The sequence below is a fragment of the Scyliorhinus torazame genome, chromosome 12 (assembly GCF_047496885.1).
Source record: "Scyliorhinus torazame isolate Kashiwa2021f chromosome 12, sScyTor2.1, whole genome shotgun sequence".
NCBI lineage: Eukaryota > Metazoa > Chordata > Chondrichthyes > Carcharhiniformes > Scyliorhinidae > Scyliorhinus > Scyliorhinus torazame.
The window spans coordinates 172,358,733-172,385,573 of NC_092718.1; the positions used below are offsets into that span (position 1 = coordinate 172,358,733).

Below are 26,841 nucleotides of genomic sequence, written 5' to 3' on the forward strand. Positions count from 1 at the left end.
TATACTATCTAATTTGCTATCTCTTTTAAAGCCCTAATCTGCCCAGTAACTCTGTACCTTTTTTACAAATGCAATATATCAATAAATATGGATGACATACACCAAGGTATAACAATATAAAAATGAAATTAAATCAGTCTAACACATCTTAAATTTACCCTGCATTAAAATTGCATCCACGTTGCTCTATTCTCTACTCAAGTTTAATCACTAATTACTTCTGCCTGGAGATGATCTATTACAAATGTCAACTACTTCAGAGAAGAGGAAGATTACAAAGTTGTAACGTTCTCAATTATAACCACCTCACCGGTTCCCCAAACCTCCTCTAATACTTTGTGAGGGTTATTTTGGCCAAATATTCAGGCACTGAATGGGTGGAGTGTTAGTAAGACAAATGTTTGAAAGTCAGGGTTATAAATGTAATTCTGGTCCTAATTGCCAATTTCAACTTGCCTGGAAATGCAAACCAAAAACCTGCAGGTTTAGCACTCAAGTGCTGACAATGCACAGTCTACTTGGAGAATGGGTACTGCTCTGGTACTCTGAAACTGGGCCAATATAAGCCAGAGATAAAGAGATGGATGGGAAAAATCTGGTGATCATGGCTGCAATGCTTAAAGAATTAATCGGACATTCTACTTTAAAAAAATAATGTTTAGTGGGTTCTGCCCAGTGTCAATATCAAATTACCAAATTCAAGTGTGCGTATTGTGTAAACTGCTGGAAGCACTGTGTGGGTGTGTCTATGCAAATACATTTGTCTCAGCATAAATACAGAGATTTCAGTGCTGAGTTTAGTCTGTGCTGTTTGAGGCAGGATGGCAACTAAAATGGGTGAGTCTGAGTTTCGATGCTTTCTGCTAAACAAAAACATTCTTAAAGTTGAGTTTATTTTGTTTCCAGTTTTGTCCTCTCCAAGATGCTGACTCTTACAGGGTACATTTCTGCAGGTTCACAGTGGTCCTCAGAACTTCACCCCAAGAGGACATTTTCCTGTGCCCGTCTATATAATGAATAGCAGCAGGTTATTTGACTAAGCAGTGCATTAGTCAATACTAATTTGATCCTTACCAACATCCCCATATGAAAGCACTTTGCAGCGTAGCAATCAGAAACAAGAAACCTAGATGGCAGTAAGCACTGTAAGTAGCTCCAAATGCCCGGGGTCAGAAAGACCATAATCAGTTGTTCCTACACTTGTGCCCCAACTGGTAAGTGAGTGTAAATATCAACAAGGACAGAATCAGGAAGGGTTTAAGTGTCCACAACGGATAACCTATTGAATATACTCTCCAGGCCCAGATATAAATAATGACCATTTGGCCAAGATAATAAAAAGTGATAGGTGCTTGTGAATGTCACCTGCAGAACAGAAAAGGAGACTAAGGTGTAGCACAAAATAAGAGACATTCGCTTATTGTTCAAATCACACAAACTGTTAAAGGATTAGAACAGGGAAATTGTTACCATTGCACCTGACCAGCTTTCTCTGCTGCTCAGAATGAAACTGCTGGAGACAATGAAAGCTGTTCTCTACCAGAATCATGAGCAAACCATGGGCGCGATTGTCCACTCCCACGCCGGTTGGGAGAATCGCCTGGGCCGCCAGAATTTCCGGGGACGCCGGTCCGACGCCCTCCCGCGATTCTCCCAAGCGGCGGGAACGGCCCGGTCGAGTTTCGCGGGCCGCAGGCCGGAGAATCGCCGGAGACACCCAAAATGGCGATTCTCCGGCACCCCTGCTATTCTGAGGCCCGGATGGGCCGAGCGGCCGGGCCAAAACGGCGGGTTCCCCCCGGCGCCGTCCATACCTGGTCGCTGCAGTTGTGGGCGGTGCGTGAACGCTGGGGGGGGGCGGCCTGTGGCGGGGCGAGGGGGGATCCTGCACCGGGCTTCACCTGCAATGTGGGGTGGCCCGCGATCGGTGCCCGTCGATCGTCGGGCCATCCTCTCTGAATGAGGACCTCCTTCCTTCCGCGGCCCCGCAAGACCCGTCCCCCATCTTCTTGCGGGGCGGATTTGGACAGGACGGCAACCACGCATGCACGGGTTGGTGCCGGCCAACCCGCGCATGCGCGGATGACGTCCGTTATGCGGCGCCGGCTAAGTCATCTATGCGGCACCACTTTTACACGGGCGACAAGGCCTGGCGCGGGTAGATGACGCGGCCCCAATACTGGCCCATCGTCAGGGCCTGAAACGGTCGGGACCGGGGCCGTTCCGCGCCGTCGTGAACCTCGACGGCGTTCACGATGGCGCGACCACTTCGGCGTGGGAGTGGAGAATCCCGCCCCATGTCTTTTAAAAAAAATCTTTTTATTAATTTTCATATTTTATAGTACATAATTCCATCATCACTGATAAAGTCAACGTTTGTGTATATATATATACAGAGTTCTTGGGGGGGGTGGTGGTGGTTGGGGGCGGAGGGGGGAGGGCGCGGCAGAGTGAGACAAGTGTAGATACATACATGTTCGTCCTGGAATTTTCTGGCTGACTACCTGTTTTTGCCCCCCTCCCTCTCCTGTGGCTGGTTGGCCCTCGCGTGTGTCGCCCAGCATGTTGTTTTTGACTCTGCCCTCTCCCTCTTGTTTTTGGGCCCCTCCTCCATGGCCAAACCACATCTTTGTATTTAAAATTTAAATTTAAGATTGATAAAGCAAAAAAGGAGCATTTCAGCTAATCTACAGATTTAATTTAGCCCATTAACCGATTAAACTTTATTCTCTCTCAGGCTGCCTTCTGTATACTTTCACCAACTCACTTTTCCTTCTTTCTCACTCCATTCTTTCTACCGGTCTTGACTTCACTCTTCCTGACACACATTATTTCTTTCTCTTTCACCTGGCCTCAAGAATTACCGAGTCATGCATTTGGGAGTAGAGGGAGTGCTGTATTGGGAAATCTGAAAGTGCACATTTCCTCAAAAGGTGTGGAGCTTTACCTCCAGGGCTTGTTTTAATTTGTTCTCCCAAGCCTGACTGACAGGCACAGGACGGCAGCTGACGAGCAGGTAGGTACATTGGTGGTGAAGAGGCAGAGATTGGGGGGGAAGGCGGAGGGAACTCATCAAAGGTGGAACCAGGGAAGGAGACTCTGGGAAGGAGATCATCAAATGTGAGGGTTGGATGGTGGGTGGTGTCATAGGTGGAAGAGATAACGGGAAAACCAGAGAGATATTGGGGGGAGTGGAAAGATCATGTGGATTTAGAGGGTTATGGGAGGAGATATGATTGGAGGAGATCAAGTTTCGGGAGATTTTGGAGAGGGCTGGACGTCTGTTCACAGCGTGTCTTAGGAACATAAGAAATAGGAGCAGGAGTAGATCAATAAGGCCCCTCACACTCCCGCTGCTATTTAATAATGTCATAGCAGGGCTGAATTTGAACTCAACTTCACTTTCCTGCCTGTTCCCCATAATCTCTGACTTCCCTGTGATTCAAGAAGCTGTCTATCTCAGCATTTAATTTATTAAATTAGTCAGCCTCCACAGCTCTCTGTGTGGAGAATACCAAAGATTCACAACTCCCTGAGAAGAAATTCCTCTTCATTTCTGTCTTAAAGACACCCTTTAAGAAAACCCCTTCAATAACGAGACCAAAACCATGCACAGTGCTCTGTCCTGCACAGTTGTGACATGCTTATCTTAATTTATATTCCAGCCCCCTTAGGATAAAGGTCAACATTTAATTTGTCTTCCTAATTGTTTGCTGTACCTGTCTGCTAACTTTTTGTGTTTTGTGTGCAAGGACAAAGATCCCCCAGTGCCTCAGCATTCTGAGGAATGTGGAAACAACGTTACAAGATCGATTTTCGCAGCTGCCAGTTACTGTTTAACCAATTGTCACAGAGTCCGACACGGATTTTCAGCTACCCCTCCGGGAAACCATTCCATAATTCTCCATTTCAATAAAACTTTCCCTTTCTATTCTTCTTTTCCACTTTGTATTCCAACTGCCAAAACCGTTGCCCACCCACTTAACCTATCTATATTTCATTGGAGTCTCTTTGGGCTGAATATTCCGATGTTGAGAAATTCACCTGGGACGCTCAGGGTGGCTTTCTGAGCATGGAGTGTAGGTTTTCGATCAGGAAACCCAGAAGTCCAGGGGCGCGGTCTCCACTCCCACACCGGTTGGGAGAATCGCCTGGGCCGCCAAAATTTCCCGCGACGCCGGTCTGACGCCCTCCCGCGATTCTTCTAAGCGGCGGGAACAGCACGGTCGAGTTTCGCAGGCCGCAGGCCGGGGAATCGCCCGAGACACCCAAAACGGCGATTCTCCGGCACCCCTGCTATTCTCAGGCCCGGATGGGCCGAAGTCCCAACGGCGTGACCCCAGTTCACGCCGTCGCCGTTCACACCTGCTATATAAAGTCGTCAGCCAGTCGTGCTGGCTGACGCTGAGCAGGGAGGAGGTGAGCGGACTATAGCGCAGCGCCCGGAGACCGGGTCGGCTTCCCCGAGAAGGCTGCGGCCAAAGGGGGGGGTGCGGGAGAGTGTGCAGGTGGTGGGGGGGGGGGTGCGGGAGAGTGTGCAGGTGGGGGGGTGAGGGCTCGGAGTCCAGGTGGGAGGGGGGCGAGGGAGAATGTGCAGGTTGGGGGGTGAGGGAGCGGAGTGCAGGTGGAGGGGGCGAGGGAGAGTGTGCAGGTGGGAGGGGGGGGTTGCGGGAGAGTGTTCAGGTGGGAGGGGGGGGCGAGGGAGAGTGTGCAGGTGGGGGGGGTGCGGGAGAGTGTGCAGGTGGGGGGGGTGCGGGAGAGTGTGCAGGTGGGAGGGGGGTGAGGGAGAGTGTGCAGGTTGTGGGGGGTGGCGTGAGAATGTGGATGGTATTGTCCATCCGCGGATGCCACATGTCAGCCGCCCTGATATGGCAGGACAGTGACGAGGACACAGCCGCAGGGTGCGTGTGGCTGATGGGCACAGGCGAGTGGCACAGTGGTGAGCAGTACGGTGTGAAGTGACCGTTGGGCGCAGACAGTGACCAGGTGTTAGGCTGGCTGCGTGTCTGCAGCGCGACCAGGCCACCGGGGCACACAGGGATCCCATGCAGCCCGGCTGACGAGGTGTGGAAGAACCTCGGTGTAACATGTCGTTTCTCTGCCCCCCACCACCCTCCGGCAGGTCACCATGTATGCCAACCAGACAGCGATGTTTACTGCCGTGGTTGGAGCCGCAGCTCTGGAGTTTGCCATCCGGCAGCGTAGAGTCGGACGGCCCACAGTGGCTGCAGATGCAGCGGTTACCGGTGCACAGTGGTCACATGGTGAGACTCAGCCAGGGCCCAGAGAGCGGCGGCAATGTTGTGTTGGCTCTGGCGCATGGCTACCTGTGGGAGGGCAGCCCGCTCCTGGGCCATGGATGACGCGTGCACGTGAAGCCCAATGCCTTGCAGAACCTGACCCATGGCCAAAACCCCTTCACCCATTGCCACCCGTGCGGTGTCGGCCTGGGTGGCTGCGATGAGTGGCACCAGTCCCTGCTCCTGGACACGGATAGACTCCTCCAGCTGCGTGTGCAGGTCCTGGAAGATGGCCCTCATCCCGTTACTCAGTCCCTGGGTGTCCATACGCATCGGTTGTCCGGGTGGGTCAATTACATCCAGGAACCCGGGAACCGTCTGAGTGGCAGCTGGTTGCTGGGCCTGGGCTGCCCTCCGACCATCCAACCCCTCGACTGCTCCAAACTCCACCTACTGTACCGGCTCGGCTGTGGGGTGCGCACCAGACAGTGACCCGGGAGCCTCATCACTTATCTGCCCAACCAAGGTGAGTGTCTCTGTGATGGTGAATGGTGTGGGAGACAGCAGTGCCGCAAGATCGAGGTCATCATCTGTACAGAAGTCTGGTGTGGACTGGTCCCCTTTATGGCCAGGCGCAAGCTCCATGCGGGACATGTCGTCTTGACCTCCAGTTCGATCCAGCAGGTGTGTGGCCGTGATGTGGGCTTCGGCATGACTGTCCACCCTGTGCCCCTGACTAATGTCTGTCCCGGAGGTCTCAGCGTCCCGGTCCTGTGTCCCAGACTGTGAGGTCTGCCCTCCTGTCCGACCAACTGGCAACCTCTGGCATGCGTCCCTGGGTGCCGTTGCGGTGGGTGGCGTTGCGCTGCTTCCTGGGCGAGACGTCCCTGAAGGTTCGGACGATGGCCCTGGGGAACATAAAAGATTTGGGGTTCGTTAGACACGGTGGCCCGGGCGTATGGTGGTGGTGCGTGCATAGTGTGAGGGGGGATGGGATCTGGGGTGCAGTGGCCAGAGTGTGAGGGGGGATGGGATCTGGGGTGCAGTGGCCAGAGTGTGAGGGGGGCGATGACGGGTTGGGGGTGGAGAGGACATGCAGGGTTCTCTCACTTGCTTCTGCGCCTCCGACCTGGCATGGCGCGACCTCCCGGGTGGCGGATCCCCCAGCGAGGTCCAGGGCCCTCTGCTCGTGAATGGTTAGGGGGTGCAGGACCGGAGAACCCCCTCCGGTTCTCATGCGCTCCCGCTGGTTATGCGCTGTCTTGTCCTGGGGGCGGGGGGGGGGGGGGGGGGGGGGATAAAGCATCACCATTAGGCGGGTATCATCAGGGCATGCAGATATTGGCAACATTGTTGCTGGTTCAGGAGACAGCACGCCATGGGTTCGCTCCAGGGGGGTCCCGGGGCTCATGTGGGTCGAGTAGATAGTTGGGCACCGTGACCCCCCCAAACCCCCTGGCCCCCCCAAGCCGCCTGACCCCTCCAACATCGCCCCTGATGCCCCAGTCCCCCCCCAACACTCCCTACGCCCCCCCCAACCCCCCCTACGCCCCCCCAACCCCCCGTGACCCCCCCAAACCCCCTGACCTCCCCAACATCGCCCCTGATGCCCAGTCCCCCCCAACACTCCCAATGCCCCCCCCAAACCCTCCCAAACCCCCTGACCCACCCCAACATCGCCACTGATGCCCCAGTCCCCCCAACACTCCCAACGCCCTCCCCCCAACCCCCCGTAACCCCCCAAATCCCCTGACGCCCCCAACATCGCCCCTGATGCCCCAGTCCCCCCCAACACCCCCCCCCCCAACCCCCCGTGACCCCCCCAACATCGCCCCTGATGCCCCAGTCCCCCCGAACACTCCCAACGTTCCCCCCCAACCCCACTCCCCCCCCCCCCCCGTGCCGGGGGATGGGGGGGGGGAGCCTGGGGGCACCCTCATGGCACTTACCCTGGCAGCCCGGGTGCGGTCGTACCGTCCGGGGGGTCTGCCCCACAGCACTGACTGCAGTGCCCACCTCCCGTCAGCCGCGCCTCACCGCGCTGGATGGCTGGCGATGCCCACGTCTTGGGCAGAGGGTGTCCCTTCTCCGCTCCACCTCACCCACCAGGGTGTCCATGAACATCCCGGAACCTCGGTGCAGCTCTTCGGGGCTCAGCCATCTCCTCAATTCTCCTCCGGGTCCTCTGTGCGCGGTTCGCGCAATTTATGACGCAGCGGTGCGTCATTCGGGCGTTGCACGGTGATGACGTGGCCTTCGTGGAACGCCCCCCCCCCCCCCCCCCCCGAGGTTCTCCTGGCCCCGATCCTAGCCCTTTTTCGGGCCCTGAATCGGTCGGGATCGGGGCCGTTCGCGCAGTCGTGAACCTCGACGGCGCGGCCACTTTGGCGTGGGAGTGGAGAATCGCGCCCCAGGTTTCCGCTCACATTTCTCAGCTTCGAATCCACAACATGATTATTCTTTTGAATCCTGCTCAGAAGTCCGCCTGATTGATGGGCTAATATAAACAGACGAGTGAACATATGAATTAAGAACAGGTGTAGGCCATTCGGCCACTTAAATTCTCTGCCATTTGATCAAATTTGTGGCCTCAACTCCACTTTCCCCTCTACCCCCTATACACTTTTACACTCTTATCAATCAAGAATGTATCTAACACAGTCTTAATTCAAACATTCAAGTAAGACATCCAGAGCAAGCCACAGTTGCAGGGTTGGAGTCTGCAGCTGCTTGTGGGAGCTTGACCTTTGATGTGGAAGAGTCTCCAGTCCTTGATATAGGTGAGGGGGAGTGGTGGAGTTTGACCCTAAGCAAGGAGGTAGGCAGACCAGGGGTCAGTACGTCTGCTCCTCCTGGCCCATAAGCAGTGCTGTAAAGACACTGACCTATTGACCGTTCAGTTAAAAAATTTACGGGAAGGTAAAAGTAAGGCACCTGCACTCATTGTAGTATTTGAATATCTAACCCATCTGCTAGATGCAAAATTGTTAACTGCTCCTTGTCCAGCCTCTATTAAACCAACATGGGTAGGTTGTAGGCAGGCTGGGACTGAGTTTGAGATTTCAAAAATTTACATCTCACCCGCCTCCCACTCTCCCATTTTTGGGGGTTATAATCTCTCTGGTTCACTCAATCACTGGTTCTCTCTTGACTATTTCCCTCCAATTTCAACTGTGTTTTCCCAGCTTCCTGCGTCTTGCATTGAGCCTCTCTCCAAAGCTCGCACCATTACTGCTTAACTCATACTATGGCTCTCCCTTTCTGGTTCTTGCACAGTATGTCTCTGTCCAATTGTTGTAACTGTCTCATGACTTGTAACACTGTTTGTTTTGTAAATCTCAGGTTGTGTCCTGACTGCAATCATTCTTCTTGCAATGGGTGCTGCAAACTGTGACGAGGAAATAGCCAACCTGCACATGTTACCTGCTGAAGAAAGGACCACCAGAAGTATCCGAGTAAGACCTCCATCTGGTTAGTATATGGGGTTCTGGTTAGAAAATGAGCTCAATTAATTTTCCTTATGATCTTTGTTCAAGATTAATCACCAAAATTGGCTGGCTTGACCCAAAAGCAATTGTGAGAATAGAGTCAGACTCCATCGCCCTCCTTGGCAACAGTAAAGTTAAGGCAGTTTATTTGCAATATTAGCGTCACATTTAACCCTAATATGAGATTCTGACTTCATATTTCCACCATCACTGAGACTACCTATTTCCCCCTCAGTAACATTGGCTGGCTTGGCCCCATTCTCACCTCATCTCCTGTGGAAACTCTTATTCACAGTGTTACCCGTCGACTTGGTTATTCCACCCATGCATAGCTGGTATATCCTCCATGAACCTGAGGCCATCCAATTCCCTGCTGCCCGTGTGTTAATTTACACCAAGTCTTGGTTTTAAAATTCTCTAAGTCTGTCCTCTTGCATCCCCAATCGAATTGCTTCACCATTAGTGGTTGTGGCTCAAGTTGCTCCAAGCTCTGGAATTCATTCCGTCCACGCTCCGCTTCTCTACCTCACTTTCCTGCTTTAAGACACTCCTTAAATTGCTGGGAGCCTCCTGCTAAATGGAACAGGAGGATTAACATAGCAGAGTTAGAGCATCATTAGTAAATGTCAATATCTTTCTCAGATGGTTAAAAATGGCAATGACTATCCACAGAATCCCGAGTGCTCAGGCTGACTCCAATTCTCTTTGAAATAAAGGAATGCACTGCACCAAAAAGATCACTGCCCACATGGGGTGAAGCCAACATTCAGAAATTGCACCTAACCCTTAACTTGTATCCCCTCATCACTCACCAAAAGCTATTAATCTTTCACACTATAGGAGCGGGAGTATAGATTAAGGAAATGGTTATTAAATTGAGGAATATAGCGAGTGGGGTTTCCCTGGGTTCTGTGTTAGGTTCTTAGCTTTTACCATGTATATTTATAGGTTGGGTGAAGGAATAGTGAGTTGGTTGTCTCAGTGGGCAAATAGCGCGAAGTTACGTGACAGTTTTCTGTAGCCACTATTTGCTGGAACTTGAAAAAACATTTACTCTAGTTAAAACCTTGGCCAGGGACAGGTTTGTGAATATGAAACCACGGTCTTCCCCATTGGTGATACACAAATTTAGTCCTAACCTTTCAGCGAAAACTTTTACTGGCACCCAACTGTCCACTGAGGTCCAAACTAATACCGACAGCCCCTTCCCCCTTTGATTAAATAGGCTGCAGATTGTCATTGAGATAGACTCTCCCTTTCCATTTTCACCTAACCTCCCTTGGTCACCTCCTACATGGTCTTGACATCTCCGTTCCATTTCAACTCACCTCTCTTCCCGCTTTTCCCATTCCACACTCCTTTCTGCTCATTCCTTTGTCCTGTCCTCTTTTCACCTCTTCATTCTTTGTTATTTCTCTTCCCTGTTCTATCCTGATCCCTTCCCTCATTTCCCATTCATTTACACTTCCCTGCCCTCATTTCCTCTTCTACAATTTTCCTACCCTTCTTGTACAATCTGTTCCCCTCCATCCTGACCCTGTCCCCGTCTCTGTCTACATCCATCCTCATCATTTACTGTTCCTCTTCCCACACAACTTTCGCCTGCCTCCTCTCCCTTGATGGTTGCTCCCCACTCTCTCATTCTCCCATCCACTTTTTATTCTGTCCCCATTCCTCCTCATCTCTCCCACACTTTGTCCTCTTTCTCACTCTCTCCTTCACTTTGCCTTCTCCTCCTACTTGTCTTCTTTCAGTCATCTCTGGTCTCACACCTCTGTCCATTCTTCTGCACTCTTCTCCACCACTCTTACCCATCCCTATCCCTCAACCCTCTCTCCTTTCATCAACAAATCAATCACTCTATCTTCCATATTGCAGGTTATCCCAAGGATTGCAGTGCTGTCCGAGGTAGAAGTGGACTTCACGTCATCAAGCCTAACGGGTCCCCTCCACTTGTTGTGTATTGTCAATTGAGCAGATTTGGTGGTGGATGGACCACGATTCAAAAGAACATTCGGCGTACTAAAATTACCTGGAAGGAATCCTGGACAGCCTACAAGTTTGGGTTTGGCAATATCCTTCAGGATCATTGGCTGGGAAATGAATATATATTTAAGATCATAAGTCAGGGAAATTACAAAGTAATGTTCTTGATTTGTGATAGTAGGGGTAGAGAGCGTGTTGCCTATTATGACTCATTTGCCATTGGGAATGAAAGAAGTGGTTACCAACTGAGCTTAGGTCGATACTCTGGAAATGCAGGTAATGCTTTGATTGGAACTGTGAAGAGCGGTGTACATGATAACATGAAGTTTTCAACATTCGACCGAGACCAGGATTTGTCAAGGTCAAACTGTGCACAAAGTTGCAAGGGTGGCTTCTGGTATAACAGCTGTTACAAGGTTAACTTGAATTCAAAATCAATCTTCTGGTATGGCCTTTGCAATGGTAACTGCATGCTTTCTCAGATTCTGATCAAACCCAACAATGTGTGTCGGCGGGTATAATAACAAATAATTTAGAGCTGGTGAGTTCCAGGTGATCTTTCACCCTGACAAAGGGGAAGAAGCCCCGTGCACATTATATGGGCTTTATTCTTAACTCCATCAGTCTGTGCATCCCTCTGCCCCACCTAGGTGCCCTCTGTTATAAAATTGTATCTGGCCTGTCTGCAAAACAAGAAAGCAAAATATCTGGGATAGATTTATCTTGTGTATTGGGATTTACCTATCTTCTCTTTTGGGGAGCTGAATTTCTGTGTAAAATGCCAGATTTAGAATGAAGAGAAGCCAAACCTGTGGATTGGCGATTGGCTGTATCTACATTGCTCAAAGAATCCGAAACTATCACAAACAAAACAAGCTCAAAGATCACTCTCAGACTTTCCCCAGCTTGGATCTCAGTTTTGAGATTTTACAGATTTGCACTTAGAACAATCTTCAAATGTATTGACATATTAAAAAGCATTGTTACTTTGTGATAGTTGTTTGACTGTGTTTATTGTTGTCACCATAAATGGCAGCTGTGGGAAAGAATAAGACCCTGGGTGAAAAATCAGATGTGACTCAAAAATGTTGAGCTACAATTCTGACTATTTACGCAAATTGGTGTTTCATTCTGTGTATAATGTTGATCAAATTTCTTATGGTTTTCTTATGGTTGCAATAAAATCTAAATCAATATCTTCTGATGGTTTGCGTGTAATCTCTGCAGGACTGGGGTATATATTATTAACTAACATTAAAAACTAGTAAAAAAATATTCTTTTCTTTGACATTAAATTGACAATTGCACCCAAAGAAGACATTGATTGTAGCTGATATGACAACTGGAAAACAAATCACATTCACGGACAGTCTTGGGAGTTTTGTGACCGTGTGAGTTTAGATTTGCCATGTCCCAGTTGAACATTGCCCAATTCCATTCTGTCAGACAATGGGCTGGATTCTCCGTCCAGCCACGCTGGAATCAGGAAACGTGATCGGACGGAGAATTGCGCATCAGACAAAAATCAAGGCCGGCATCGGGCGCCCGGCGGAATGCCATGCTCCGGTGCCCCGACAGCAGCGCGAATGCATTCCATGCTGCATGCTGGCATGGGCATGAAAAATATACAGTAAATGCAGTTGGCCTATCATTAACGGACCCGACCCGGCAATTTCCAGGGCCCCCCCCCCCCCCCCCCCGTGATGCTCTCAGGAGGAATTACTGATGGTGATGTCCACTTAGAATCATAGAATCACTACAGTGCAGAAGGATGCCATTCGATCCATCATGTCTGCACCGACCCTCTCAAAGAACACCTTACCTAATCCCACCTTATCCCATTAACCCAATAACCCCACCCAACCTTTTGAACACGAAGGGGAAATTTTATCATGGCATATCCAGGTAACCTGCTCATTTTTGGACTGTGGGAGGTAACCGGAGCACACTGAGGAAACCTGCGCAGACACGGGGAGAACGAGAACTTACAAACTCCACACAGACAGTGACGCAAGGCAGGAATTGAACCCGGGTCCCTGGTGCTGTGAGGCAGCAATGCTAACCACTCTGCCACTTGTAGTGCTTAAATCAGGAAACAGGCGCTGTGGCTGCTGTGGGAGAGGGGTTACGATAAGTGCCCAACCTCGCTATAGTGCGCTGACAGTTGTACTGCTGGCCGGGGGGCTTCTGCCAAGGCCAGGGAGAGTAGCGGGGAGCAGCCAAGAGGTGGGCCATGGGGTCGGCATGGGCGGGCATGGACCACAATTTCCGCAACCTGCAAGGCAGCCATGCGGCTGCGCACGCCATTGTGAACCTAGCGCCACTGGTCGTAGTGGTGTCTCCCCAGGCCACCTCCTAGGTATCCTCTGACCCCAAGCAGTGCCATCGTCTTGGCTGGGTTGAGGGTGTGTGGGGAGTGGAGCACCTATTGCAGCTCCTGCTTGTCAGGCTCTCAAGTGCCAATCTCGACACCGGCGAATCACACGCCAGCGTACATTGGAATTGCACTAAATTCCACGTGGCGCCTATGAAATCCCATTAAGATGTCCTGAATTGCTCCGGGACCAGTGCCGCTTTTGGGGCCATAGAACTCACACGATTCAGTCCCAGCGTCAGCATTTAGTCTCTGAAACGGTATTATGTAATGAAAGATATGACACCACGACAAATATTGGACATACATTCACCTACTACTGGGAAAGTAGTGGAAAAGATGCTGGAGATAAAAGTAACATCTTGCAGTTTGCAGTACATTGCTAATAAGGGGCTCTCTGAGCTTTCCCTCACTTCCTCTTCTCAGAGACAAGCCTGCGCACCTACCATCAGAGTTTGTAGATTGTAGGTTATTCAATGGTGCAAGGTGCCACATGTACAATGCATAGTCCTCATGTCATGAACTGTGATAGATTATATTCTCTCAATATGCAGCCTGCCCGTTATACTCAAGTCACAATTCCTTCATTTTGTGACAGTCCTCTTTGCCCCCATAATAAGTCAAATCCTGGCTACTGAATGAGAAGCTTTATTCACTTATAATCAGGCTCATGATTCTAGTTCACAAACGGCACAAAAAAATTGTATCGAACCTTCCTTCATTTGTCTTCCTGAAATTTGCATCACGTATAAAAGAAGCAGAAATTTTGCAATGGACCTCGAGTTCTTCATCTTTTCTCGAACACTTTCACTTCATGAATTGGTCTATTGTGGCATCAAGGACAAAAATTGACCGTTGAACTCTGAACTCAGATATATCTCGAAAGCCAACCACGGACAAATCCTGCTGTTTAATCTACATTTAAAAAATAATAATTCCATGAATTCATGTGACTCATAGAACCATAGAACTATAGAAAAGTTACAGCACAGAAGGAGGCCATTCACCCATCTTGTCCATGCCAGCCCGAGGACACCCAGGTGCCCTCTCTAATCCCACCTTCCTGCACCCGGCCTATAGCCCTGCAGCTTACAGCACTTAAGGTGCACATCCAGGTACTTCTTACAAGAGTTTAGGGTCTCTGCCTCTATCACCAACTCCGGCAGCGAATTCCAGACTCCCACTACCCTCTGTGTAAAAAAGTTCTTCCTCGTGTTCTCTCTACACCTTCTGCCATTGATCTTGAATCTATGTCCCCTGGTTCTAGAATTCTCCAGCAAGGGAAACAATGGTATCCTGTGAACTCTATCTCTTCCCCTCATAATTTTGTCCACCTCAATTAAGTCACCCCTCAGCCTTCTTTGTTCCAAGGAAAATAACCCCAACCTCTCCAATCTTTCTTCGTAGCTACACTTTTCTAGCCCTGGCAACATTCTTGTAAACCTCCTCTGCACCCTCTCCAGAGCAATTACCTGTAATGTGATGACCAGAATTGCACACAATACTCCAGTTGTAGCCTCATCAGTGTATTATACAATTTCAACATTATGTCCTTGCTTTTATATTCTATACCTCTGCCAATGAAAGAGAACATTCCATAGGCTTTATTAACAACCTTGTCTACTTGAACCGTTGGCTTTAGGCACCTGTGTGCTTGTACACTAACATCTCTCACTTCATCTACCTCTCTTGGTATATTCCCATTTATTGTGCACTCCCTATAACTGTTTGACCTCCCTAAATGCATGATCTCACACTTCTCTGTGTTAAATTCCATCTGCCACATTATTGCCCATTTCCCCAATCAATTTATATTGTTTTGTAGATTATAGCTATCCTCCACAAGTGCACCACTCGGCCTGTTTTTTGTGTCATCTTGCAAATTTCCTAATTGTGCCTCCCACTTGATCAAATCATTAATATATAACACAAACAACAAGGGTCCCAACACCAAGCCCTGTGGAACAGCACTTGAAATTACTTTCCATTCGCAAGGGCAGCCATCAACCATTACCCTTTGTTTCCAGTTATTACGCCAATTTTTGATCCAGTTTGCCACATTGCCCTGTACCCCATGGGTTTGACAAAAGCCTTGCTAAAACCAGCGTACACAACATCAACTGCACTGCATTAACCAACCCTTCTTGTCACTTTCTCAAAGAATTCAATCAAATTTATGAGGCAAGAACTTCCTTCAACAAATTCATGCTGACTATCCCTGACTAGTCCATGCCTTTCTATGTGACAGTTAATCCTATCTCTCAGGATTGATTCTACCAATTTGCCCACCACCGCAAAAGACGAACTGTCTCATAATTGTTTGACAATTCTTTTGATCCCTTTCAATCCTAATTTCATTTTGTTCAGGACTTGAATTCACCTTTTGCTTGCCTATATTATATCTGATGTAAAGAACATTGTCCTTGTAACCAGCACACATTCACCAACTGATAACTTTTTCATCCAGATTTCAATCTGGGTGGCAGATTGTTCTATATGTGTCAAATATTATGAATCAAGGTTGTTCAACTTGGATCTATTACCCCCAAAATGGTCCATGTATAGATAAATATATAAATGTTGCTGATTTCAATTCATAGCAAGTTTGGACATTTATGAAAATTCCTTTTTACTGCAACTTAAAGTAATGTGCTGTGGATACATAGAACATCGAACAGTACAGCACAGAACATGTAGTAGACTTCTGCTATTTGTCCATCTGAGTGGGCACACTCTACACCGCGTCCAATCAATGTTCCCAAATCATTGACCTTTTGAAGATTGAGCACCTAGTTCTGGATGCACAGGCGTTCCATCTGTAGGAAGTTGCTTCTCCCTGCTGGTGGAGGAAAACTCTCTGCTTACTCACCATGTTGACACATCCATTACAGCTCCTATAATTCCTCACTGGTGGGTGTTGCTGAGCTGAAACTTGATAAGTTTAAAATGCCAAGACAGGTGAGGACATGGCAGTAACTTTGAAGCTGGAAATGCTTGGGCAATAATTGGAGTGGTTGGACTCTTGGTGTGAAAGACTTGGATGGGATTCTCTGCCCCGCCATCCCCGTTTTCCGGCATGGCACGCCCCCGCACTGGCAGCAGGAGTCTCCATTCCCACCGCCAGCCAATGGGGCTTATCATTCTGGGCCACCCCATGGTGTCAGGAAATGCACGGGCATTGGTGCGCTGCCGGCGGGGCAGAGGATCCTGCTGATGCAGAATCCCTCAGAAGGGGCATGATTTAATGGAAAAGTTTCTAAGTGTGATAGCGAGTGGGATCTGCCGTGAGCTTTCCGACCCTCAGCCTAGTATTGAATGTTAATTGAACCACTTAACGAGGCCCCTCTGGCTTCAGGCCACAAATGATGGTCAGGCCGGCTGATTCGCCGGGACGGCGACTGCCGGCTCCCTGCTAACAACTCCCTGCTAATATGGGAGAGCTGCATTTAAACCGATCCTGTGGAGCAAACCACACACAGCTCGCAGCCATGCCTCCGAGGAGACCAGCCCCAATATTTGGGGATGCCAGGTTCTTGGACGCAGTCAAGATCAGACAGGCTGCCCTGTTCCACCGAGGAGCTTGAACGGTCAGCCTCAGGACAGCCAGTACCGCCTGGGATGAAGTAGTAGTGGCCGTCAGCTGTTTTAGTTTTCTTTTCAGCGTTGGAGCTGAAGCCAGACCGAGCAGGTGTACTGTTGATCTCTCTGCCATGAAAAGACTATCTCTTGATCATTTGGTGAATTCAGAATTATAAATGTTTTCAGTAGACACTTTAACCTGATGTGCTTCTGTTAAAGGTTATGCTTTATTGTAAGTCTTCTAGATGTTAAAAGGACAGCGTAAGCATTGCTTAGTACTATTTGGGGATTGTATTTGAATTAATGGTTGCTAAGATGTTCACTGTTTGTTTTAAAAAGGTTACCTTGACTTCAGAGAATAAACTTTATTTTGCTTTAAAGAATATTTTTCCATTTCTGCTGTACCAAATCTGTAGAATGGGCTGTGTGCTCCCCATACCACAATCTATTAAAAGTTGTGGGTCAGGTGAACTCCATGATACACTTTGGGGTTCTCTGAACCCTGGCCCATAACAATTTTCCTGCAGGATCTCCATCTAATGGTGCCTGCCCATCCAGACTGGTTTCTCCGCCCTCCCATGAGAACCACCGTATTCCAGTCCCAGCTGTCATCTCCACCCTCCACCAGTGCAGAGACACACACACACACCTCAGAGGGTGACAGTAGTGGTCATGTTTCTGGGACACATTCTGGTGAGCACCGCACATTTGCTGATGCACATCAGGTGGAGGCAAGAATGCCCAGACGAGACAGCAGTCAGAGGTTTACTGGATCCCAGGACCCAGCTGGGTCTCAGTCAGATGCTGAGCCTCTGGATGAGGTTTATCCGGAGCAGATGCAGTCGATATGGAAATGGGAGGGGAGGGGATGACAGATGAGGCCACGTCCTATGTGATGCCGGTGAAGATTTTGTCCCCCTGGCCCTCCGGGCTTGCCGGATCCTCGCCGCTGCCGCCTGTCCTCCATTCTCCGGCTGGTCTTGCGCTAGGCTCATCCTCCATCTCCTCCTGGTCCAGTGCCTCCTCGTCCTCCTCTTCAGAAGTGTTCCTTCATTTCCACCTCTAGCACGGTGCTGTGCCAGCTTGTGGAGGGCACCGCAGACCACCACAAAGCTGGCAGCCCTATTCCCTAGTTCTCCCTCAATGCTCTCACCTTCTGACCTATTGCTCCCGTGCCCACCCCCCTGCCATACTAGTTTAAACCCTCCCGTGTGACACTAGCAAACCTCGCGGCCAGGATATTTATGCCTCTCCGGTTTAGATGCAACCGGTCCTTCTTTTACAGGTCACACCTGCCCCGGAAGAGCTCCCAGTGGTCCAGATAATGGAAACCCTCCCTCCTACACCAGCTGTTTAGCCACGTGTTTAGCTGCTCTATCTTCCTATTTCTAGCCTCACTGGCACGTGGCACAGGGAGTAATCCCGAGATTACAACCCTCGAGGTCCTGTCTTTTAACTTTCTGCCTAGCTCCCTGAACTCCTGCTGCAGGACCTCATGCCCCTTCCTGCCTATGTCGTTAGTACCAATATGTACAACGACCTCTGCCTGTTTGCCCTCCCCCTTCAGGATGCCCTCTACCCGTTCGGAGACATCCTGGACCCTGGCACCAGGGAGGCAACATACCATCCTGGAGTCTCTTTCACGTCCACAGAAGCGCCTATCTGTGCCCCTGACTATAGTGTCCCCTATTACTATTACTCTTCTGCGCTTTGACCCTCCCTTCTGAACATCAGAGCCAGCCGTGGTGCCACTGCTCTGGCTACTGCTGTTTTCCCCTGATAGGCTATCCCCCCCGACAGTATCCAAAGGGGTATATCTGTTCGAGAGGGGGACAACCACAGGGGATTCCTGCACTGATTGCCTGCCCTTTCTGGTGGTCACCCATTTCTCTGCCTGCACCTTGGGTGTGACCACATTTATATAACTGCGATCTATGACGCTTTCCGCCACCTGCATGCTCCTACGTGCATCCAATTGCTGCTCCAACCGAACCATGCGGTCTGTGAGGAGCTCCAGTTGGGTGCACTTTCTGCAGATGAAGCCATCTGGGACGCTGGAAGCCTCCCGGACCTGCCACATCTCACAGTCAGAGCACAGCACCCCTCTAACTGACATTGCGTCAATTAATTAAAATTTAAATTTAAATTTTTTTATTTTTAAAAAATATATTTTTTTAAAATTTCAAAGTTACTGTTAACTATCTGTTTCCTAGCACTAGATTTATAATAGAAATGCGAAAGCTAAATATAGTACTCTCCGATCTCTGGCTTAGATATCCCTCTAAATTATAATTAAGTAATTATGTTTAATTAGTTACCAATGCTCAATTTTTTGAAATTTAGAGTAGAATCCCAACCAGCCACTCAGGCCACAGCTTTTCTGTGATGTCACTTCAGTTTCCCCCCGACACACACACAATTTGAAATAGGTACAAAAGGAATAATGAGTAAAAATCACTTACTTACCTTCTTAGTGTTAATAATAAAATATGGTACTTACCTCACACCAATGGGTTTTATTATTAGGTTAGAGGAGGAGGGCGGGTGGGAGACACTACACGTGTAGTGTCTCGGGTTTCCTCTCCACCAGAATTTATTGGTGAGGGTCTTCCCAGAAGTCCGCGGGTCGAACTTCCTGTTCCCGCCTTAAATACTAAAATATTTTTTAAAAACAGAAAAGAGGGACCGAAAACGGGACTAGGTAAGTGTTTTTAAAGGACAGACTTACCTCCCAACAATCACTTCCGCACTGCCCCCGCTGAAATTGACTCACCAGCTCTTCTCCCGCCGAAATCGACTGGCCTGCCCCTGCAAAGACAAGTGTTTTTAAAGAACAGACTTACCTCCCAGCAATCACTTCCGCACTGCCCCCGCTGAAATTGACTCACCAGCTCTTCTCCCGCCGAAATCGACTGGCCTGCCCCTGCAAAGACAAGTGTTTTTAAAGGACAGGCTTACCTCCCAGCAATCACTTCCGCACTGCCCCCGCTGAAATTGACTCACCAGCTCTTCTCCCGCCGAAATCGACTGGCCTGCCCCTGCAAAGACAAGTATTTTTAAAGGACAGACTTACCTCCCAGCAATCACTTCCGCACTGCCCCCACTGAAATTGACTCACCAGCTCTTCTCCCGCCGAAATCGACTGGCCTGCCCCTGAAAAGACAAGTGTTTTTAAAGGACAGACTTACCTCCCAGCAATCACTTCCGCACTGCCCCCGCTGAAATTGACTCACCAGCTCTTCTCCCGCCGAAATCGACTGGCCTGCCCCTGCAAAGACAAGTGTTTTTAAAGGACAGACTTACCTCCCAGCATCACTTCCGCACTGCCCCCGCTGAAATTGACTCACCAGCTCTTCTCCCGCCGAAATCGACTGGCCTGCCCCTGCAAAGACAAGTGTTTTTAAAGGACAGACTTACCTCCCAGCAATCACTTCCGCACTTCCCCCGCTGAAATTGACTCATCAGCTCTTCTCCCGCCAAAATCGACTGGCCTGCCCCTGCAAAGACAAGTGTTTTTAAAGGACAGACTTACCTCCCAGCAATCACTTCCGCACTTCCCCCGCTGAAATTGACTCACCAGCTCTTCTCCCGCCGAAATTGACTTACCTTCTTAGTGTTAATAATAAAATATGGTACTTACCTCACACCAATGGGTTTTATTATTAAAACCGAAATTATTGGCGCCGAAATGTCTGGGACTGTCCCGGTTGCTTGAGTACCAGTCCTTTGCTTTGGGGAAGGTGGGCCATCAAATGCTAATCGGCCCCATTAAAATGCTAATTGGACGGAGTTTTGATACCGTCTGGACTTTTTGCTGACAAGTATGCATTTCAGGCTCTCAGCCTGCCTGAGTCTTGGCTTGTCCATTTTAACCGCCAGGCTTTGCGAGTTTCTCTGTACCTAGTTGGAAGTGGCCATCCAAGATGGCTACACTTTCCCCGGTCAGTCCTTTAAGTAACGTCTCCCAGTCAATCATACACAACCCACACTTCATATCTTTGTAGATTCCTTTATTAAGAAAGTCTCAGAATCAACTCTATCACTCTCCAGCTTGATCACATATTATGGTCACTCATTCCCAAGGTGTCTCGTTGGGGCTAATATCCTTCTGCACTATGGCATTAATTTCCTCTTTAACCAGAAATGCAACTCCACCGACTTTTCCTTTTTGTCTGTCCTTCCCAAAGTTTGAACACCCCCCGATGTTCAGTTCCCATCCTTGGTCACCCTGCAGCTGTGTCACTGTAATCCCGATTACATCATACTCATTTGCACCTATTTGCGTGATTATTCATCCGCTTTATTACGAATGGCCCACATGTTAAGGCACAAAGCCTTTAAGCTTATATTTTTAACATTACTTTGTCCCACTCGCTATATTTTTCACTGTGGCCCTTTTTGAATCTGGGCCCTTGGTTTCTCTGCCTATCACTTTAATTATTCCCCTTTCTGTCTTTTGTTTTTCTCCTTGATTCCTCCTCCTCTGGCTCCTTGCGTAGGTTGCCATTATTATGCCTTTTTAGTTCAAACCCTCCTTAGCCACTCGAGCAAAAACTCTCCCTAAGACACCAGTCCTAGTCCTGCTCAGGTGTAACCCATCCAGTTTGGGCTTGTTCCACCTCCCCCAGAACTGGCCACAGGAATCTGAAATCTTCCCCATTACACCATCTCTTCAGTCATGAATTCATCCGGTTATATCCTCTATTTATACTCTGACTAGCATGTGGCACTTGTAGTAATTCTGAGAGATCATTACGTTCGAGGTCCGATTTCAATTTCCTTCTTAAGTCCCCCTATTCCACTTTTAGGGCTTAATCCCTTTTTTAACCTATGTTGTTTGTATCAATGTGTACCATTTTAAAAACTAAATTTAGAGTACCCAATTATTTTTTTTTCCAATTAAGGGGCAATTTAGTGTGGCCAATCCACTTAACCTGCACATCTTTGGGTTGTGGGGGTGAAGCCTACACAGACATGGGGAGAATGTGCAAACTCCACACGGACAGTGATCCAGGGCCGGGATTCGAACCCAGGTCCTCAGTGCCGTACACCCAGTGCTAACCACTGTGCCATAGGCTGCCCTATCAATGTGTACCATGACCACTGGCGGTTCACCCTCCGCTGCAGAATGTCCTGGAACCGCTCCGAGACCTTCTTGACCCTTGCACCAGTGAATCTCGTTTGTGGCCACAGAAACACTTATTTCTTCCCCTTACAATTGAATTGCTTAGAACTATTGCATTCCCACACTTTTTACTCATCCCCGCTGCAGCAGACCCAACCACAATGTACTGAATTTGGCTGTTCCTGCTTTCCCCGGAAAGGTCATTCCCCTCAACAGTATCCAAAGTGGTAAATCTGTTTTGCAAGTGAATGGCCACAGGAGATTCCTGCACTGCCTGTCTACCTCTCTTGCTCTGCCCGATGGTCACCCATTCCTTGCCTACCTATGGAGTCTGAGCCTGGGTTGTGACCACATCCCGATACGTGCCATCCGTGACACTCTCCACCTTGCAGATGCTCCACAGTGTCCCCAGCCACCGCTCCAGCTCTGAAACAGGGCTTCCAGGGGCAGTAGCTGAAGACATTTCCTGCACACATGCTGGCTCCGGGCACTGGAAATGTTGCTGGCTTCCCACATGAAGCAAGAGGAGCAAACCACGGTTTTGAGCTCTCCTGCCGTGACTTATCCCTTTAAATTAAACCTTTGGAAGATGCTTGATATTAGATCATATCCAATTCTCTGTGGCCCTTCTTTTATGGTCCTCATTACGGTAGCACAGTGGATAGCACTATTGCTTCACAGTGCCAGGGTCTCGTGTTTGATTCTCGCCTGGGTCACTATCTGTGCGGAGTCTGCATGTTTTCCCTCTGTCTGCGTGGGTTTCCTCCGGGTGCTCCGGTTTCCTCCCACAAGTCCCGAAAGACGTGCTTGTTAGGTGAATTGGACATTCTGAATTCTTCCTCTGTGTACCCGAACAGGCGCCGGAATGTGGCGGCTAGGAAATTTTCACAGTAACCATTGTAGTGTTAATGTAAACCTACTTGTGATAATAATAAAGATTATTATTATTAATTGTAGCCCTTACAGATTCTTTTTTTAAAAAAATTTTTATTAAAGGTTTTCATAAAATATCAATAACAAAATGAGAAAGAAAAAAGAACCCAACAGGGTTAAGTACAAAACACAATCTAAAAAAGCAACCCCCCAAACCCCTCCCCCCCGTACATAAATAATAAATTAACATTAACACCCCGACTTAACAGAACAGGTGTATACACCCCCTCAGACCCTCCAGTGTAAATAACATAAACAAAAATAAAGTAAACCCCCTACCCCCGCCCCCCCCCCCACCCCCGCCCCCCACCCCCGAGCTGCTGCTGCCATTGACCAATGTCTATTGTTCTGCCAGAAAGTCTAAGAACGGTTGCCACTACCTAAAGAACCCTTCTACCGACCCTTTCAAGGCGAATTTCACCCTCTCCAATTTAATGAACCCTGCCATATCGCTGATCCAGGATTCCACGCTTGGGGGCCTCGTATCTTTCCACTGAAGGAGAATCCTTCGCCGGGCTACCAGGGACGCAAAGGCCAGAATTCCGGCCTCTTTCGCCTCCTGCACTCCCGGTTCCTCTGCCACCCCAAATATTGCGAGCCCCAAGCCCGGTCTGACCCTGGATCCTACCACCCTCGATGCTGTCCTCGCTATGCCCTTCCAAAATTTCTCCAGCGCTGGGCATGCCCAGAACATATGGGTGTGATTTGCTGGGCTCCCTGAGCACCTAACACACCTGTCCTCACCCCCAAAGAACCTGATCATCCTTGTCCCGGTCATGTGTGCCCTGTGCAGCACCTTAACTGTATGAGGCTGAGCCTCGCGCACGAAGAGGAAGAATTCACCCTCCCTAGGGCATCTGCCCACGTCCCCTCTTCGATCTCCTCTCCTACCTCCTCCTCCCACTTACCTTTCAACTCCACCACCGAGGCCTCCTCCTCCTCCTGCATCACCTGGTAAGTTTCCGAGATCTTCCCCAATCCCACCCCCCCCCCCACCACCCCGAGAGCACCCTGTCCTGTACTGTGTGTGGCAGTAGCCGCGGGAATTCCACCACCTGCCGTCTGGCAAACGCCCTTACCTGTAAGTACCTGAAGGTGTTCCCCGGGGGAGGAGCCCGTACTTCTCCTCCAGCTCACGCAAGCTCGCGAACCTCCCATCCACAAACAGGTCCCCAACTTTCGTATCCCTGCCCTGTGCCACCCCGAAAACCCTCCACCTGTTCCTCCAGGGGCGAACCGGTTGTTCCCCCGTAATGGGGTCCACGCCGAGACCCCAACTTCCCCCCTATGCCGCCTCCACAGGCCCCATATTTTGAGGGCCGCCACTACCACCGGGCTCGTGGTATACCTCCTTGGAGGGAGCGGCAGCGGCGCCGTTGCCAGCGCCCCCAGATTCGCACCCACACAGGACACCGTCTCCAGCCTCTTCCATGCAGCCCGCTCCCCCTCCATCACCCACTTGCGCACCATCGTCGCATTGGCAGCCCAGTAGTACCCACAGAGGTTGGGCAGCACCAGCCCCCCCCTATCTCTACTCCGCTCCAGGAACACCCTTCTCACCCTCGGAGTCCCTCGCGCCCACACAAACCCCATTATACTCCTGTTAACCCGCCTGAAAAAAGCCTTCGGGATAAACACGGGGAGGTACTGGAACAGGAACAAAAACTTTGGGAGCACCGTCATCTTGATTGACTGCACCCTACCCGCCAAGGACAGCGGCAACGCGTCCCACCTCTTGAACTCCTCCATTTGCTCCACCAGCCTTGTAAAGTTAAGCCTATGCAGGGCCTCCCAGCTCCTGGCCACCTGGACCCCCAAATATCTGAAGCTCCTCTCCGCCCTTTTTAGTGGGAGCTTGCCAATCCCCCTCTCCTGGTCCCCTAGCTGAACTACGAACAGCTCGCTCTTCCCCATATTGAGCTTGTACCCCGAAAAGTCCCCGAATTCCCTAAGGATCCTCATTACCTCTGGCATTCCTCCCACCGGGTCCGCCACATACAGCAGCAGGTCGTCCGCATAAAGCGACACCCTATGCTCCTCCCCACCCCGCACCAACCCCCTCCAGTTCCTCGACTCTCTCAGTGCCATAGCCAGGGGTTCAATCGCCAGTGCGAAGAGCAGGGGTGACAGGGGACACCCCTGTCTCGTCCCTCGGTGCAACCGAAAGTACTCGGACCTCCTCCTATTTGTGGCCACACTCGCCATCAGGACCTCATACAAGCCTAACCCACCTGACAAACCCCTCCCCAAACCCGAACCACTTCAGCACCTCCCACAGATACCCCCACTCTGCCCTATCGAAGGCTTTCTCAGCGTCCATCGCCACCAGTATCTCCGCCTCCCCCTCCCTCGCCGGCATCATGATAACGTTCAAAAGCCTCCCCACATTCGCGTTCAACTGTCTCCCCTTCACAAACCCCGTCTGGTCTTCATGGATGATCTGTGGCACACAATCCTCAATCCTCATGGCTAAGACCGTCGCCAGCACCTTGGCATCTACATTTAGCAAGGAAATCGGTCTGTAAGACCCACATTGCAGGGGATCCTTGTCCCGCTTCAGGATCAAGGAGATCAGTGCCCGGGACATTGTCGGGGGTAAAGCCCCCCCCCCTTGCCTCATTAAAGGTCCTAACTAACAGCGACCGGGAAACCGTCCGGCCCCGGTGCCTTCCCCGCTTGCATGCTTCCTATCCCTTTGACCAGTCCCTCTTCCACCTTTGGAAACCTCAATTGGTCCAGGAAACGACCCATCCCTCCCTCTTCCCGTGGGGGCTCGGATCGGTACAATTCCTCGTAGAAGTCCCTGAAGACCCCATTGATGCCAACCCCACTCCACACCACGCTCCCTCCCCTGTCCTTAACTCCCCCGATCTCCCTAGCTGCTTCCCGCTTCCGAAGCTGATGCGCCAGCATCCGGCTTGCCTTTTCCCCATACTCGTAGACCGCCCCCTGGGCCTTCCTCCACTGCACCTCCGCCTTCCTGGTGGTCACCAGGTCGAATTCGGCCTGGAGGCTGCGCCTCTTCCTCAACAATCCTTCCTCAGGCTCTTCCGCATACCTCCTGTCTACCCTCGCCATCTCCCCCACCAGCCTCTCCCTCTCCCCCCCCGCTCCCTCCGCTCCTTGTGGGCCCTAATGGAGATCAGCTCTCCCCTCACCACCGACTTAAGTGCCTCCCATACCATCCCCACTCGGACCTCCCCGTTGTCTTTGGTCTCCAAGTACCTCTCTATACTTCCTCGGACCCGCTCGCTCACCTCCTCGTCCGCCAACAGCCCCACGTCCAAACGCCACAGCGGGCGCTGGTCCCTCTCCTCCCCCATCTCCAAGTCCACGCAACGCGGGGCGTGGTCCGAAATGGCTATTGCCGAATACTCTGTATCCTCTCCTCTCGCTATCAGCGCCCTACTCAAAATTAAAAAGTCGATTCGAGAATAAGCCTTATGGACATGTGAGAAGAATGAAAATTCCCTTGCCCCCGGCATTGCAAATCTCCAAGTGTCCACCCCTCCCATTTGGTCCATAAATCCCCTCAACACTCTAGCTGCCGCCGGCTTCCTACCCGTCCCAGACCTGGAGCGATCCAGTGCCTGATCCAACACCGTGTTACAGTCTCCCCCCATTATCAGGCCCCCCACTTCCAAGTCTGGGATCCGACCCAACATACGCCGCATAAAACCCGCATCGTCCCAGTTCAGAGCATACACATTGACCAGTACCACCCTCTCTCCCTGCAACTTACCACTTACCATTATGTACCTACCGCCATTATCTGCCACAATGCTCGACGCCTCTAATGACACCTTCTTTCCCACCAAGATCGCCACCCCTCAATTTTTGGCATCTAGCCCCGAATGAAACACCTGACCTACCCACCCTTTCCTCAGTCTTACCTGGTCTGCCACCTTCAGGTGTGTCTCCTGGAGCATAACCACATCTGCCTTGAGCCCCTTCAGGTGCGCGAACACGCGGGCCCGCTTAACCGGCACATTCAGTCCCCTTACATTCCAGGTTATCAGCCAGATCAGGGGGCTACCCGCCCCCCCCCTCCCCCGCTGACTAGCCATGACCCCACCTCGGCCAGCCACGCGCCCGCACCCGGCCCGTTCCCCACGG

At 50.4% G+C, this 26,841-nt stretch overlaps 1 protein-coding gene across 1 annotated transcript; it reads left to right on the top strand.

Annotated features, from left to right (window-relative positions):
- The first annotated feature begins 807 nt into the window (after window positions 1-807).
- LOC140387258 (fibrinogen-like protein 1-like protein) lies at window positions 808-11,884 on the top strand. Its single transcript, XM_072470215.1, has 3 exons — window positions 808-837; window positions 8,583-8,711; window positions 10,607-11,884. The coding sequence occupies exons 1-3, from the start codon at window positions 822-824 to the stop codon at window positions 11,233-11,235; spliced, it is 774 nt and encodes a 257-aa protein (XP_072326316.1). The 5' UTR covers window positions 808-821; the 3' UTR covers window positions 11,236-11,884.
- Window positions 11,885-26,841: the final 14,957 nt, after the last annotated feature.